Below are 17,682 nucleotides of genomic sequence, written 5' to 3'. Positions count from 1 at the left end.
CGTTTTTTATGTCTTGCATATTAGTACCTTTGTCAATGGTCGTACAACAGTGGTAACACCAGTTCCCATAAGATCATCAAAGCTAAGCGCTGTCAGGCTTGGATGAGTGACCGTCCAGGTCTGCCGAATGCTGTTGGCAAGAGGGGTGCACTCAACCCTTGTGAGGCCAAATGAGGAGTTACTTGATTCAGTAGTGTCTCCAGTCACAAAAACTGACAATGACTGGGAGAGCAGTGTGCTGGCCACATGCCCTTCCATATCCGCATCCAGTGACTGCAATCAACTGAGGATGACACGGCGGTCGGTCGGTACTATTGGACTTTCCGAGGCTCATTCAAATGGAATTAAGTTTATAATAGCCTTCCTGTTTCATATGCAGTGTAACTAATGTTTTGTTGTTTTTTGTGTACCACAACGACAACAACAACAACAAATGTTAGTGTATTTCATTTTTATGTGCCATGATATTGTGTCTAGTGACACTCATTTTTATTTTCTTCAGTGATGTGGAATTTATAATTTCATTTGTTGCTTGTTAAATTTGTTTCTTCTTGTAAAATGAGAAGACTTATTTTAGAGCGGGACTATGTTGAGCTCTGTAACTCACTTTGCCACTCCTAATGCTATCTTGAAACTGTATGGGTCGGCTTGTCCTGTATAACCTGCTCCCTGTTGGAAATGCTGTAACTTTGGATGTCCATAACGGGACTTTCTGGATCCTTTGTACACATACCTATTGCTGAGTGGCCATAGAGAGCAGATATGTCAGTTAACGTGGAGATTCGGCAATTAGCAGACATACACCTCGACCAGCTCTTTGGTACCTTGTAAAGTTGTAGTTGTTGTTGTGGTCTTCAGTCCTGAGACTGGTTTGATGCAGCTCTCCATGCTACTGTATCCTGCGCAAGCTTCTTCATCTCCCAGTACCTACTGCAACCTACATCCCTCTGAATCTGCTTAGTGTATTCATCTCTTGGTCTCCCTCTACGATTTTTACCCTCCACGCTGCCCTCCAATACTAAATTGGTGATCCCTTGATGCCTCAGAACATGTCCTACCAACCGATCTCTTCTTATAGTCAAGTTGTGCCACAAACTCCTCTTCTCCCCAATCCTATTCATTACCTCCTCATTAGTTATGTGATCTACCCGTCTAATCCTCAGCATTCTTCTGTAACACCACATTTCGAAAGCTTCTATTCTCTTCTTGTCCAAACTAGTTATCGTCCACGTTTCACTTCCATACACGGCTACACTCCATACATATCCTTTCAGAAACGACTTCCTGACACTTAAATCTATACTCGATGTTAACAAATTTCTCTTCTTCAGAAACGCTTTCCTAGCCATTGCCGGTCTACATTTTATATTCTCTCTACTTCGACCATCATCAGTTATTTTGCTCCCCAAATAGCAAAACTCCTTTACTACTTTAAGTGTCTCATATCCTAATCTAACTCCCTCAGCATCACCTGACTTAATTCGACTACATTCCATTATCCTCGTTTTGCTTTTGTTGATGTTCATATTATACCCTCCTTTCAAGACACTCTACATTCCGTTCAACTGCTCTTCCAAGTCCTTTGCTGTCTCTGACAGAATTACAATGTCATCGGCGAACCTCAAAGTTTTTATTTCTTCTCCATGGATTTTAATTCCTATTCTGAATTTTTCTTTTGTTTCTTTTACTGCTTGCTCAATATACAGAATGAACAACATCGGGGAGAGGCTACAACCCTGTCTCACTCCCTTCCCAACCACTGCTTCCCTTTCGTGTCCCTCGACTCTTATAACTGCCATCTGGTTTCTGTACAAATTGCAAATAGCCTTTCGCTCCCTGTATTTTACCCCTGCCACCTTCAGAATTTGAAGGAGAGTATTCCAGTCAACATTGTCAAAAGCTTTCTCTAAGTCTACAAATGCTAGAAACGTAGGTTTGCCTTTTCTTAATCTAGCTTCTAAAATAAGTCGTAGGGTCAGTATTGCCTCACTTGTTCCCATATTTCTACGGAATCCAAACTGATCTTCCCCGAGGTCGGCTTCTACCAGTTTTTCCATTCGTCTGTAAAGAATTCGCGTTAGTATTTTGCAGCCGTGACTTATTAAATTGATAGTTCGGTAATTTTCACATGTCAACGCCTGCTTTCTTTGGGATTGGAATTATTATATTCTTCTTGAAGTCAGAGGGTATTTCGCCTGTCTCATAGATTTTGCTCATCAGATGGTAGAGTTTTGTCAGGATTGGCTCTCCCGAGGCTGTCAGTAGTTCTGATGGAATGTTGTCTACTTCCGGGGCCTTGTTTCGACTTAGATCTTTCAGTGCTCTATCAAACTCTTCACGCAGTATCATATCTCCCATTTCATCTTCATCTACCTCCTCTTCCATTTCTATAACATTGCCCTTAAGTACATTGCCCTTGTATAGACCCTCTATATACTCCTTCCACCTTTCTGCTTTCCCTTCTTTGCTTAGAACTGGGTTCCCATCTGAGCTCTTGATATTCAGTGAGATAAGCCTCTACATCCTTACATTTGTCCTCTAGCCATGCCTGCTTAGCCATTTTGCACATCCTGTCGATCTCATTTTTGTGACGTTTGTATTCCTTTTCGCCTGCTTCATTTACTGCATTTTTATATTTTCTCCTTTCGTCAATTAAATTCAATATTTCTTCTGTTACCCTAGGATTTCTACTAGCCCTCGTCTTTTTACCTACTTGATCCTCTGCTGCCTTCACTACTTCATCCCTCAAAGCTACCCATTCTTCTTCTACTGTATTTCTTTCCCCCATTCTTGTCAATTGTTTTGCCTCATGCTCTCCCTGAAACTCTGTAAAACCTCTGGTTTAGTCAGTTTATCCAGATCCCATCTCCTTAAATTCCCACCTTTTTGCAGTTTCTTCAGTTTTAATCTTCAGTCCATAACGAATAGATTGTGGTCAGAGTCCACATCTGCCCCTGGAAATGTCTTACAATTTAAAACCTGGTTCCTAAATCTCTGTCTTACCATTATATAATCTATCTGAAACCTGTCAGTATCTCCAGGCTTCTTCCATGTATACAACCTTCTTTTACGATTCTTGAACCAAGTGTTAGTTATGATTAAGTGCAAAATTCCACCAGGCGGCTTCCTCTTTCATTTCTTGCCCCCAATCCATATTCACCTACTACGTTTCCTTCTCTCCCTTTTCCTACTACCGAATTCCAGTCACCCATGACTATTAAATTTTCGTCTCCCTTCACTATCTGAATAATTTCTTTTATTTCATCATACATTTCATCAATTTCTTCGTCATCTGCAGAGCTCGTTGGCATATAAACTTGTACTACTGTCGTAGGCGTGGGCTTAGTGTCTATCTTGGCCACAACAATGCGTTCGCTGTGCTGTTTGTAGTAGCTTACCCGCATTCCTACTGTTTTTTTATTCATTATTAAACCTACTCCTGCAGTACCCCTACTTGATTTTGTATTTATAACCCTGTATTCACCTGACCAAAAGTCTTGTTCCTCCTGCCACCGAACTTCACTAATTCCCACTATATCTAACTTTAACCTATCCTTATTTCCCTTTTTAAATTTTCTAACCTACCTGCCCGATTAAGGGATCTGACATTCCACGCTCGATCCGTAGAACGGCAGTTTTCTTTCTGCTAATAACGTCGTCCTCCTGAGTAGTCCCCGCCCGGAGATCCGAATGGGGGACTATTTTACCTCCGGAGTATTTTACCCAAGAGGACGCCATCATCATTTAATCATACAGTAAAGCTGCATGCCCTCGGGAAAAATTACGGCCGTAGTTTCCCCTTGCTTTCAGCCGTTCGCAGTACCAGCACAGCAAGGCCGTTTGGTTAGTGTTACAAGGCCAGATCAGTCAATCATCCAGACTGTTGCCCCTGCAACTACTGAAAACGCCGCTGCCCCTCTTCAGGAACCATACGTTTGTCTGGCCTCTCAACAGATACCCCTCCGTTGTGGTTGCACCTACGGTACGGCTATCTGTATCGCTGCGGCACGCAAGCCTCCCCACCAACGGCAAGGTCTGTTGTTCGTGGGGGGACATAAGAGCCAACAGCACCCGGTGTTCCCAGGCGGTCACCCATCCAAGTACTAACCGGATCCGATGTTGCTTAACTTCGGAGATCGGACGAGAACCGGCGTATTCAACATGGTATTACAGAATAAATGTATTTTTATGCAAAAAGTTGTGTTCCATCTCATCACTGGATTGGGCATAAGGGGGAGGGGGGCAGTGAGTCTTCTCCCACAGTATGCTCAAAACTTAAAACGTACCACTGCAGGATGCGAGACCTGCAGGTGAATTGCATACAAGATTGTGTCTCAGAGATTTTGTGAATTAGGTTTGCCAATGTATATTTCAATGTCAATTCAAGGATGGCTTTATGAACAGATTTACCATATAAATTTATTAATGTATTTGCACTGTTGAAGCACGTAATTGAACACAGCAAATAACTGTCGATTCCTTCTTTATTAGAGACACATAAGCACTCGCTACTAGACCAGGGTGACATTTATGCACAGGCTATGTAGACTGGACCCAAGGGGCCTGCACCACAACGTCAAAAATGAAAAAGTCTTTGTTTTAATAGTGTGATGCATGTTATCTTATAACTATAAAAGACGTTGACATTATTTTTTGTGGATTTATTTGGCTGAATTTTTCAGTCGACAGTTGGCGGCAATATGTCAGCATTCACTTCTCGAACTTTGCACTACCTCGATTCCGATTCCCAGCGGCGACTGGATGAAAGTGTGGGACAATCACTGAAACTTTTAAAAGAATATCTCGCGAAATGTTGGTACTTGAAGTGAGTTTGATTTTGTGAAAAGCCAATTCCTTCCACACTTCATTTGATCTGAACCGAGACTCATTAATTTTTATTACTTCTTGTCTCCAGACGCGATTTCGAGAGCTCCTCAAGGTGCGGAAAACCATTTTCAGGTAACTTCATTTGTTAAAGATATATTAGACTGTATTTGAATTGTATATATTTAAAATTTTCTTTTTGTCACAGTCCTTTTATTTGTATTTGCGTAACAAACAGGTTCGGTCGTAGTTAAGACATGTTATTATTAAAACTTAAGTATGGACTTCTGCACAAACATTAACCTCAACTTCTTGCTCCGTTTTTTTTTTAAATTATAGTTCTTTGTTGTTGTTGTTGTTTATGTTGTTGCGGTCTTGAGTCCAGAGACTGGTTTGATACAGCTCTCCATGCTACTTTATCCTGTGCAAGCTTCTTCATCTCCCAGTACCTACTGCAACCTACATCCTTCTGAATGCGTTTAGTGTATTCATCTCTTGGTCTCCCTCTACGATTTTTACCCTCCGCGCTGCCCTCCAATACTAAATTGGTGTTCCCTTGATGCCTCAGAACATGTCCTGCCAACCGATCCCTTCTTCTGGTCAAGTTGTGCCACAAATTTCTCTTCTCCCCAGTTCTATTCAGTACCTCCACATTAGTTATATGATCTACCCATCTAATCTTCAGCATTCTTCTGTAGCACCACAGTTCGAAAGCTTCTATTCTCTTCTTGTCTAAGCTGTTTATCGTCCACGTTTCACTTCCATACATGGCTGCACTCCATACAAATACTTTCAGAAAAGACTTCCTGACACTTGAATCTATACTCGATGTTAAGAAATTTCTCTTCTTCAGAAACGCTTTCCTTGCCACTGCCAGTCTACATTTTATATCCTGTCTACGTCGACCATCATCAGTTATTTTGTTCCCCAAATAGCAAAACTCCTTTACTACTTTAAGCGTCTCATTTCGTAATCTAATTCGGGAGGACGACGGTTCAATCCCGCGTTCGGCCATCCTGATTTAGGTTTTCCGTGATTTCCCTAAATCCAGGCAAATGCCGGGATGGTTCCTTTGAAAGGGCTCGGCCGACTTCCTTCCCCATCCTTCCCTAATCCGGTGAGACCGATGACCTCGCTGTCTGGTCTCCTTCCCCAAACAACGCTCCAACCTATTAATCTAGTACCCTCAGCATCACCCGATTTTAATTCGACTGCATTCCATTATCCTCATTTTTGCTTTTGTTGATGTTCATCTTATATCCTCCTTTCAAGATACTGTCCATTCCGTTCAGCTGCTCTTCCAAGTCCTTTGCTGTCTCTGACAGAATTACAATGTCATCGGCGAACCTCAAAGTTTTTATTTCTTCTCCATGGATTAGTTTCTTGTAGCAATGTTAATAAATTATATGGAATATCTTAATGATTTCAGTTTTTTTTTATTTTTAAAACTTGTCAGTACACTTTACATTGCATACTAAAATATTATACAATTAAATAATAAACACTAAATGATGCATTCTAGGCTTTCAATACGAAAATTGCTCCAAGATGCAATTTTTATGGGTTAATTATCAAAATGTTCCGCACCGCAGGTGCCTGTGCATCCTAAAAACGGCCACGCACTGGATTGAGTTAGCGGGCTGGTGTGAACCACGTGCTAGGCCGGGAGCAGCGCAGGCAGGAGGCGTCACGTGGTTGTCACCTCCGGCTCGTGCAGCAGGTCGCGCACCTCGAGCTGCAGGCAGGAGGCGGCTGCGGGGGCGGCCAGGGGCAGGCGCAGCGGGGGCGGGTCGGCCTGCGCGGCGGCCACGGCGAGCGGCAGCGCGCGGCCCGTGAAGACGGGCGCCGTCAGCTCTGCGCCGCTGACGGTGCGCGACAGCCTGCGGCCGCGCGGACGCTGCCCGCACGACAGGGAAGCGCGCACCTCGTAGCGCGCGCAGTCCGGCTCGCCGCCGGCCACCCACAGCCACACTTCCAGAGCGTCCGCCGCCTCCTCCACCTGCAATCACGCCACCAGCTTCCTGTGACCGCGGCCGCCCGCTACACTCGCTTCAAAACTGCAAATCCTAGAGCACAAGGGGACACTGAGACTAAACCGTCATCAATTTTACTACTCCAAAATCTTTCAAAGGAAGTGATATTTTATAGGCCATGCACTAGTTCACGGATTCCCAAAGTGGTCGATATCGACCCCTTGGGGTCGTTATCGGTTTCCTATGGGTCGACATAAACGGAAACTGATTTTGGGGGTCGACGAGATCTAAAAATCGACCCATATTAAATTAACACAAGTTAAAAAAAAATGGTTCAAATGGCTCTGAACACTATGGGACTTAACTTCTGAGGTCATCAGTCCCCTAGAACTTAGAACTACTTAAACCTAACTAGCCTAAGGACATCACACACATCCATGCCCGAGGCAGGATTCGAACCTGCGACCGTAGCGGTCGCGCGGTTCCAGACTGTAGCGCCTAGAACCGCTCGGTCACCCCGGCCGGCAACACAAGTTCTTATTTAAAACTTTCAAGACAGGTAGGTACTGTATTGTTTATGTTGTGTTACGTGTACTAAGAATAATTAACATTTTGTAGGAAATAGCATTGTTGTAGTAATGTAAAGTCTCAAGTTCATACAAAATGAAAAACTCGGCAAGTCTGTGTGGACAAGTTTGTGCAAGATAATGAGTTCGAGCGTTCGTCTTTTTTTTTTTTAATCTCGTTTTGTTCGTTTCAATTGTTCGTGGCGGACGTCAACTGACGCCCGTTGAAGTTCGTTATTGATCAGTTTTTTTATTACAGAGGGCAGCTAACCCTCTGACCGAACACGCTCAGCTACCGTGCCGGCAAAATTTCATTTTGTTCGCTTTTGTTCGTTGAATCTGCTCGGGACGGACGTCGTAAGACATCCGTTTAAGTTCGTTGTTGATCGATGAACTCAGTTTTTTTTATTACAGAGGGCAGCTAACCCCCTGACCGAACACGCTGAGCTACCATGCCGGCGCTAAACTTTTCACTCGAGGGAAGACTTGAACCAAGGACCTCTCATTCCTCAGCTGCTCACACTAACCACGGGACCACGGCGCTCCTTTCAGGCGCGTTTTGACTTGCTCTCTCTTTGACGCTTACGCGATTTAACACGAACGAATTCATGATCAAGTCCAAACATGTTCCTGATATTTTACTATTTAACGAGCTTCCACTTAGGTTGAAAATTCATTTGCGTTTTGAAATTCGTTGGAGCTTGAACGATAATAACTCATATAAGTACTCATTTATTTCAAGAGATTACAAGGTTACTACATAGCTAAATTAAGTGAAGTAAAGTGACTGAAAAAGTGGTAAACACAACATACACAATATTTTAAATAGGTAGGTATAAACGTATTTGTAAAAATACTCTGTAGCACCTGTTTTAAGTTAGCGGACTATTATGAATAAGGGGGTTGATCTTAAAAGTAGGTAATTTGGCCATGGGTGCCTGAGGTAACAAATGGTTCAAATGGCTCTGAGCACTATGCGACTTAACTTCTGAGGTCATCAGTCGCCTAAAACTTAGAACTAATTAAACCTAACTAACCTAAGGACATCACACACATCCGTGCCCGAGGCAGGATTCGAACCTCCAGACTGTAGCGCCTAGAACCGCACGGCTACTAAAGCTGGCTCTGAGGTAACAGTTCATTTTGGAAAAGGGGTCACTTGTCCAAAATAGTTTGAGGATCCCTGCTATAGTTAATTACAACTACGTATTACACTGAAGAGCCAAGGAAACTGGTACACCTGCCTAATATTGTCTACGGTCCCCGCGAGCACGCAGAAGTGCCGCGACACGACGTGGCACGCACTCGACTAATATCTGAAGTACTGCTAGAGAGAATCGACATCATGAATCCTGCAGGGCTGTCCATAAATCCGTAAGAGTACGAGGGGGTGGAGATCTCTTCTGAAAAGCACGTTGCAAGGCATCCCAGATATGCTCAATAATGTTCATGTCTGGGGAGTTTAGTGACCAGCGGAACTGTTTAAACTCACAACGGAACCTCCCCATCGCACCCCCCTCAGCTTTAGTTATAAGTTGGCACAGTGGATAGGCCTTGAAAAACTGAACACAGATCAATCGAGAAAACAGGAAGAAGTTGTGTGGAACTATGAAAAAAATAAGCAAAATATACAAACTGAGTAGTCCATGCGCAAGATAGGCAACATCAAGGATAATGTGAGCTCAGGAGCACCGTGGTCCCGTGCTTAGCGTGAGCAGCTGTCGAACGAGAGGTCCTTGGTTCAAGTCTTCCCTAGAGTGAAAAGTTTAATTTTGTATTTTCAGACAGGTATTATATGTCCGACCGTCCGTCCGATGCGAGGTAACTGCGCCGTAGTATGGGGACGCTACACCTAAACGGAAAAATTTGAAAACGTTAAAAAAATACGTTTTGACAGAGCACAGGGAAAACTGTGCGACTGTGAAACTGTTGCATTCATTTGTTGCAGTTTATGTGACAAACTCTTATGTTTTCATCACTTTTTTGGGAGAGATTATCACATCCACAAGAAAACCTAAATCGGGCAAGGTAGAATAATCTCTTTACCCATTCGCCAAGTGTACAAGTTAGGTGGGTCGACAACATATTCCTGTCATGTGATGCACATGCCGTCACCAGTGCGTGAGCAGGTGCGGAACGTGAGGTCCTTGGTTCCTTGAGTGAAAAGTTTATTTTTTTTTTATTTTCGCAAAGTTATGATCTGTTCGTTTGTTCATTGACGACTCTGTTCACTGTAATAAGTTTAGTGTCTGTGTTTTACGACCGCACCGCAAAACCGTGCGATTAGTAGACGAAAGGACGTGCCTCTCCAATGGGAACCGAAAACATTTGATCGCAAGGTCATAGGTCAACCGATTCCTCCACAGGAAAACACGTCTGATATATTCTATACGACACTGGTGACGGCATGTGCGTCACATGACAGGAATATGCTGTCGACCCACCTAACTTGTACACTCGGCGAATGGGTAAAAAGATTCTTCTACCTTGCCCGATTTAGGTTTTCTTGTGGATGTGATAATCTCTCCCAAAAAAGTGATGAAAACATAAGAGTTTGTCACATAAACTGCAACAAATGAATGCAACAGTTTCACAGTCGCACAGTTTTCCCTGTGCTCTGGCAAAACATATGTTTTTAACGTTTTCAAATTTTTCCGTTTAGGTGTAGCGTCCCCATACTACGGCGCAGTTACCTCGCATCGGACGGACGGTCGGACAGATAATAATTGTCTGAAAATACAAAATTAAACTTTTCACTCCAGGGAAGACTTGAACCAAGGACCTCTCGTTCCCCAGCTACTCACGCTAACCACGGGACCACGGCGCTCCTGAGCTAACACTATCCTTGATGTTGCCTATCTTGCGCATGGACTACTCAGTTTGTATATTTTGCTTATTTTCTTCATAGTTCCACACAACTTCCTGTTTTCTCGATTGATCTGTGTTCAGTTTTTCAAGGCCTATCCACTGTGCCAACTTATAACTAAAGCTGAGGGGGGTTTCATGGGGAGGTTCCCTTGTCAGAAGAGTATTTCTGCAGCCGCTCTGTGGCAATTCTGGATGTGTGGGGTGTCCCATTGTCCTGCTGGAATTGCTCAAGTCAGTCGGAATGAACAATGGACATGAATGGATGCAGGTGATCAGACAGGATACTTACGTATGTGTCACCTATCACAGTCGCATCTACACGTATCAGAGGTCCCATACCAACGCAACCGCACACTCCCCACACCATTACAGAGCCTCCACAAGCCTGAACAGTCCGCTGCTGACAGCGGACAGCTAGCCGAGACGAAAGTAGTCACACCAAACTCCTCATGATTTTTCACTTTCCACAGCTTGCAACCAAAGGAAATCAAAATAGAGGCGGAACCTTCATTCTCGTATCTCCGTCTATGTACCTCTCTATTATGCTTTGAAGCTTCCGTAATCGACGTTTAATATTAATGTTATGATGATGTTAAAGATACTTTTTGTTGTTTCTTGCATTTGCGCTTCTATCCACTGTAGTAAAAAAAATGTCCAAATGTGTGTGAAATCTTATGGGACTTAACTGCTAAGGTCATCAGTCCATAAGCTTACACACTACTTAACCTAAATTATCCTAAGGACAAACACACACACCCATGCCCGAGGGAGGACTCGAACCTCCACCGGGATCAGCCGCACAGTCCATGACCGTAGCGCCTCAAACCGCTCGGTTAGTCGCGCGCGGCTCACTGTAGTAAAGGCATTCTGAGTACGTAAATGTCTCCATAGAGTGTACTGATACTGTAAGTTTCGCCCTATTAGTAGGGAGAGTTTCCCTAACAATTAGGTGAAATGTCTATATTTTCAGTTGCGAACAAATACCTTAGTTGCTAAATTATGAAGTGTGTCTTTCAAGACAATTTTGTAGCAACTACCTGAGGTTCATTTTGATGGTTTTCGCAAAGCGTGAATTCGATAGAACTGCTATAATCAGGTGCAGCAAGAACTATTATATGGGTCAATGTGTACACAAGACTGCACGGATAACCGAAAAACATGGCTAATCCAAAATTCACATGCTTTCACTGGAAAATACTATTTACTGTATTTTCAAAATGTGCTACATGTCACTCTTGAAAGCCTGCATCATCACTCACAAGTTACTCGCCGGCAGTTGACTATTTATGTACAAAATTACACTGAAGACACACTCTTTCGTATAATTTACTTTTAGTTCACTTTCGGAACATAAATGTCCAGTTCTTTTTGTTACTGCACTTCATTCACATTTTTCCTTACAATGCTCTTTATTTTTCTGGAGAGTGAAAACAAATTTTATCCTGCGTACACTAATAATAGGGCAACGCATTTCAGTGCCTTGGTGTGCATGATAAAGCATGCATCATATGCATTATTCGAAACGAAAATGTTCGTTCTAATTACAACAGAAGACTTTAGGATATTTTTTTATTTTTCAAAAATCGTCGAACTTTGCACGAATAGTGCAAAGATCCCCAGTGTGGCAGCAAGAAGCCATGACTGTCCTGACTAATGTTCTTATTTTCAAATCAAAACTGCGAACATTTCATTTTCCCTTGGTATGAGACCCTGACAGCGTGGAGTCTGCAGCATTTGCTGTGTGCGTAACATTCAGGTCACAGGACTTGAGGGACATGTGGCATCATTTTGACGACACATACTGTATCGAATACTGCAGGAACTGCTATCGACTTCACGTTAGCGTTCGAAGTGGGCTGCTTGGGAGAAGCCGTATTGGGTTCCATAGTTGATAGCATTCGTGTCACAACTCGTTTGTTACGAAAGTATGCTGTTTCAAGGCAACGGCACATTGAAGATTTATAAAAACATATCGTTCTTTGTATTAATTTTTATAATTAAACGCCACATAAAGACGTACCAGCAGTTAAAGCCTTCATGAGATCTAAGTTACAGCACAAAATGTGAAGTTCCACAAGTTCATCGTGCTGTAATGTATATGAGCGTCGAAGCTATAAAGAACTTCCTTATTAATTTAGTAGAGGTATGTTCTATAATATTCGGTGCTGTGTACATATGAGTGATCTCTCTCTCTCTCTCTCTCTCTCTCTCTCTCTCTCTCTCTCTCTCTCTCAGAAGTGAGTTGTCATTGTCAATAATTTTCAAATCAAGCATGAAACACGCAAATGCGAGTAAACATTCAAAACCTGTTGATAATCTGGTAAAACAAATTACCACGAAGAATAAAAAGCATAGAAAATACTGCCACATTTGCAAAGAATTAAAAGGTAACTTGGTCTCAACCATCTACAAAACATAAAAGAAAATTTACGAGCTAATTCTGAGGTATCGATAGCTACGATGCCACGGCGTAAGTACAAGTTCTTAGGTTGGCACTATGTCACCGACACCGACGACAGTGGCCTCCAGCCGGCGCTGTGCAGCTCTACGAGCGCCGCTCCAGATTCTGCCCATTTGATTCCGAGTAGACGACCAAGCAACATTATTTCTATTTCACAGTGGGCTAGCCACTGCAGATTTTGCCTGTGTACCTTTTGTGAGCTTGAGACATCCGGCTTCGCACATACATGCTCCTCAGTGCAAAGTCATATATTCATCTTCTTGCTAAAGTAAAGGTGATTTAAATTCACACTGCAGTACCGAGAGTTCTATCTCACCTGCTCCTCCTAGCTTCCTATATTCGGCCTAACCTTCAGTTTACAGGCGGGATACAAAAAGTTCTTTAGGATACTTCTTTTCCAAACAAGAGCGTCTTCAGCTACAGTACATCTTTTACCACTAATACTACATTTTTGTCATTTCGTTAGAACAAATAGTTCCTACACCGCCGCATTTTGAGAGATCCTCAATGTGCTGGTGATTTGAAACGGCGTTTATTCACATAAAAGTTAAATGAGCTGTTGTTGTAAGTCGTCTGCCTCAAGTCTTTCAGTTAGCCGTGCTATACAAGCTGTCTCAAACCTTTTGGATCAAATTGAAACAGTGTTAGTGGGTCCTAGACCGATTATATTGAGATAGGGAACCAGTGATCGGTCATGCATATTTATTGTGTATGGTCCTACACAGCGCACACCGCATACGAACAACGTACCTCATAGTATCTGTTCAATGTAACGACCGCCAGTCTCAATTCATGCAGGACAGCGGCGCTTGAAGTTCTGCCGCACTCTCTCAAAGATCCCTGGTGTTTGTTGTACCAACTTGGACCCTAGCAAGCAAGTCTTCATCTGTTTCTACATAGTTACATATACAAGTCCAGAGGTGTGAGATCCGATGATCGCGCTGGCCATGGGACTGAACCTCCACTTCCAATCCAACGATGAGGTTACTTGTTGTTCAGGTGCTTGTAGACATTAACATCAAAGTGCGCTGGTGCACCGTCGTGCTGAAACCACATACTCTCGCAGCAACAAGGGGTACAGTCTCCAAGAACTGTGGCAGCACATCTCGCAGGAAAACGAGGTAACATGGATCAGTTGAGTTGGGAGGCAGGAAGTAAGATCATATTAGAGGATCTTGTACAATGCCCGCCCATACATTGACAAAGAACCATTGCTGCAGGTTACCGATGTGGGTGGCGTGGCTGCTGCAGCTGTTGAAACCATCATCATGGGTGAATGAGGCCTCATGCATGAACAGTTCAGACTGTGCTAAGTTCGGCACTACAGCGCTTCCATGGACTATTCATTGAGAGGAGTGAATTTGTTGCTTGTGCCTTTTCCCGCAATGACGCAGGATCGGCATGGTTAATCGGATTTGGCAAGGTTAATGGAAGGGGTGGCCGGATACCCTTCCTGCCGCCACCCCATACACCCGGGACGGAATTAGTGTATCCCAACTGTCTGTGTCTAGTAAAATCCATGGAATAGTGCGAATGTGTTCAGATGTCTGCGAGCTGTGTAACTGAGGCGGGATGTGGGGGCCAGCCCGGTATTCACCTAGTGGGATGTGGAAAACCGCCCAAAAACCACATCTAGGCTGGTCGGCACACTGTCCTCCATCATTAAGCCGCCGGGCGGATTCAATCCGGGGCCGGCGCGCCTACCCGAGTCCAGGAAGTAGCGCATTAGCGCGATCGGCTAACCTGGCGGGTATTGACAGGAGTGAATTCAGGGCTTAAAATCCGTTGGTCCCAGTGCTTGCACACGTTCTTTACGATAAGGCTGTTATACCTGTTTCACCAGACTCTGCACACTGTACCCTTCGAAGTGTGCGTTTCACAGGTAAGTTGACAGGTGTTTATTGGTGGGTGGTTGGCCACACGATCCAACACCATCGCCTCAAAGTCTGTGTTTGGACATGTCTTTGGTAAGAAGCTACGCTGGCTCTCTGAGGCACGAACGACACCATCTCACGTAAGCTGGTATCCGTGGAGATAAACTTCTTCCAGTTAGGATGAGGCCTGTTTGTGCTGCTTTACCGGTGCTACACCCTGCTGCATCGTAGATTAAATGCATGTCTGTGAAATGTCATGGCGAGTAACGTTCCGTCTTTGACTATGCGTAGTGCGCTGAACACAGTAACACACCTCACCATGGACACATCACAAGCTGTCTGATGCAGTGGACAGCTGACACCAGGGACAGTGTTGTGCATGCAGTATGGGTTAATGTGCCAGTGCAGTGTACCCAATCGTCACAAGACACACGTGCTATGAGCTAAGTTGTGTACAGTATGTCTGTTTCAGGGTCAGATGTGTACGCTGTTTGTTGTCCACTTTCTGTTCCAGTGTACAACAGACAAATGGTTCAAATGGCTCTGAGCACTATGGGACTAAACATCTGTGGTCATCGGTCCCCTAGAACTTAGAATTACTTAAACCTAACTAACCTAAGGACATCACACACATCCATACCTGAGGCAGGATTCGAACCTGCGACCGTAGCAGTCGCGCAGTTCCAGACCGGGCGCCTAGAACCGCTCTGCCACCGCGGCCGGCTACAACAGACACTCATGCTCTCTGATAGGCTTGCGGCATTGCAATACGGACACTGAGACTTACGGGTGTCGCTTTGAACAATTCCTATGAACTACATTGTTGTTATATGGTGTTCGCTGAGTATGTCCATAACACAGTAAATACGCATTTTCCGATCATTGATTCCCCATTCCTATATAATCGGCTGTGGACCCACTACCGCCTGTATGAGTTTGACTCAAAAGGTTTGAGACACCCTGTATTAATAGAACGCTTCTCCTCATAGGCAGAGCGTACTACTGTGGGTATTGCACGGACTATGGCTGGCCAACCTTGAGACGCAGTGAGGAAAGTGGAGGCTGTGACGGAACTGACCTTGAGGTAGAAAATGTGCCCCGCGTGCGTGAGCGTAGCGATCTCGTCGGGCCAGGGCGGCAGGCGCACCGCGGCGGCAGCGTCGGGCATGGCGGCCAACACGTGGCCGTGGTCGCGCCTCGCGTGTGTGCCCAGGGCGTCCGCCTCCAGCTGCGCGGGGCAGCTGCGCTCGCACGGGCACCGGAACAGCTGCGGCGGCGGTCGGCGCCGCGACTCGTCTTCCTCGCTCGCCACAGAATCCTGAGGGACACAGCTTTTAGTTCTCTGCAAGTACGTACCTCAGTTACCTACAGAGAAGCCGCTATGCTCGGATTGGAAAAAAGAGCATTTCAGGACCAATTATCCCCTAGACACAGCCTGTTACAAGCAGTTGCAGTACCCACATCGAGTCACAGTATCCAGAGTGGTCAGTCGGCACACTACCATTACGTTATAAAGTTTCAGGCTGTGTACATCTCTGTGAGAAGATGCTACTGACACTAGTCTGCAACACTAAATGGCGCAAGGATTGTCTCAGACTTACGTTTCCAAGACCACTCCTAGCTGTCTCAGCTAAAACCTATGCGCCACCAGGGTGGTCCGAGGTAAAGGCAATAGTGTGTGAGACGATCAGAGACTGTCTACCTGGTAATGGTTTCAGCACAACACTGGACAAAGTGTTTGCATCATACACTATCTAATTACAGTATCCGGCCACACGTATAATGCGTAATTCACCGCCAGATGTAGGAGAGGCGGACCCACCAATATACAGGGTGTTTATAAATGCATTTCTGGGTTTTAACGCTTTATAAAATTTATTACATTAAACTTACAGCTATAAATGATATGTCAAATGAAAGAGCAACTCTAACAGTTTTACCAAGAACCTTACAAATGTTCAATGTGAGCACCATTTGTCACACGGTACACATCAAGTCTATAGCCAAGTTCTTCCCAAATGTTGACAAGTGTGTCTTCAGCGATTGTAGCAACAGTTGCTTCAATCCGGGTTCTTAATTCAGGAAGGTCGACTGGTAGCAGAGGCACGTACACACGATCCTTGATGAATCCCCAAAGGAAAAAATCGCATGGCGTTAGGTCGGGTGAACATGGAGGCCATGTAAAGCAATTCCTGTCAATGGGCCCCTTGCAGTCTATCCAGCACTTGAGTACAGTAAAGTTCAACCAATCATGTACTTCGCTATGTCAGTGAGGTGGCGCACCATCTTGCTGGAAAATGAAGTTCTTTGTCCCATCTTCTTCCAACTGAGGGGACAGCCATTGCTCAAGTGTATCAAGGTAAGAAGTGCCAATTACAGTAGGTTCACCAAAAAAGGAAGGCCCATAAACTTTCCTCCAGGATACTGGCACAAAAAACAGTCACTTTAGGGGAATCTCGTTGCATTTGTACCACCTCGTGAGGATTTTCTGAGCACCAGATGAGCACATTGTGAATGTTAACATGTCCACTAAGGTGAAAGGTCGATTCATCACTGAAGAAAACATGATCCAGAAAATCTTCATCGTCATGAAACAACAATTCTTTTGTGAAGTTGGCACATAATCCATGGTCTGCCGGCTTTAGAGCCTGTAATAACTGTAAACGGTAAGAACATAGTTGTACGCGTTTTCTTAAAATTTTACAAACAGTTGACACGGGAACTTGTAATTCACGACTATCCTTCCTGACTGATTTCTTTGGGCTACGAGCGAACGACTCTCTCACTCGCTCAACAGTCTCTTCACTAACTATTAGCCGCCCTGTGCTCTTCCCTTTACAAAGGCAGCTGGTATCTTCAAATTGATGATACAATCTATGAATGTTATTATCACTTGGAGGATCACAACCGAACTTCAGCCGGAACACAAGTTGCACAGTAACTACAGATTCAGTCTTTGCAAACTGCAAAACACAAAACGCTTTCTGTTCACTAGCCGCCATCTTCGCTACTACCGCTGTCTAGCGGATTGCGGCGGAAACATTGCGCCCTGTGCATGCGCACTGGTGCCAAACTCAACTGTTTGAGTTGCTCTTTCATATAATTGTAAGTTTATG

The 17,682-nt window shown here is 44.3% G+C and overlaps 1 protein-coding gene and 1 pseudogene across 1 annotated transcript in view; both read right to left on the bottom strand.

The window, feature by feature from the left end:
* Positions 1 to 4,059: 4,059 nt before the first annotated feature.
* Positions 4,060 to 4,178, bottom strand: LOC124796621 (annotated as a pseudogene).
* A 2,333-nt stretch (positions 4,179 to 6,511) lies between these two features.
* LOC124795947 overlaps positions 6,512 to 17,682 on the bottom strand; it is a 120,009-nt gene continuing 108,838 nt past the window's right edge. The window contains exons 5-6 of the mRNA XM_047260027.1: positions 15,645 to 15,884; positions 6,512 to 6,823 (exon numbers count right to left, since the gene is read on the bottom strand). Coding sequence (XP_047115983.1) covers positions 6,512 to 6,823; positions 15,645 to 15,884 — 552 coding nt within the window. The remainder of the gene's footprint in view (positions 6,824 to 15,644; positions 15,885 to 17,682) is intronic.

Source organism: Schistocerca piceifrons, chromosome 4 (genome assembly GCF_021461385.2).
Source record: "Schistocerca piceifrons isolate TAMUIC-IGC-003096 chromosome 4, iqSchPice1.1, whole genome shotgun sequence".
Lineage (NCBI taxonomy): Eukaryota > Metazoa > Arthropoda > Insecta > Orthoptera > Acrididae > Schistocerca > Schistocerca piceifrons.
Note: the sequence above shows the minus strand (reverse complement) of the source record. Positions and strands in the feature narration are given on the sequence as shown.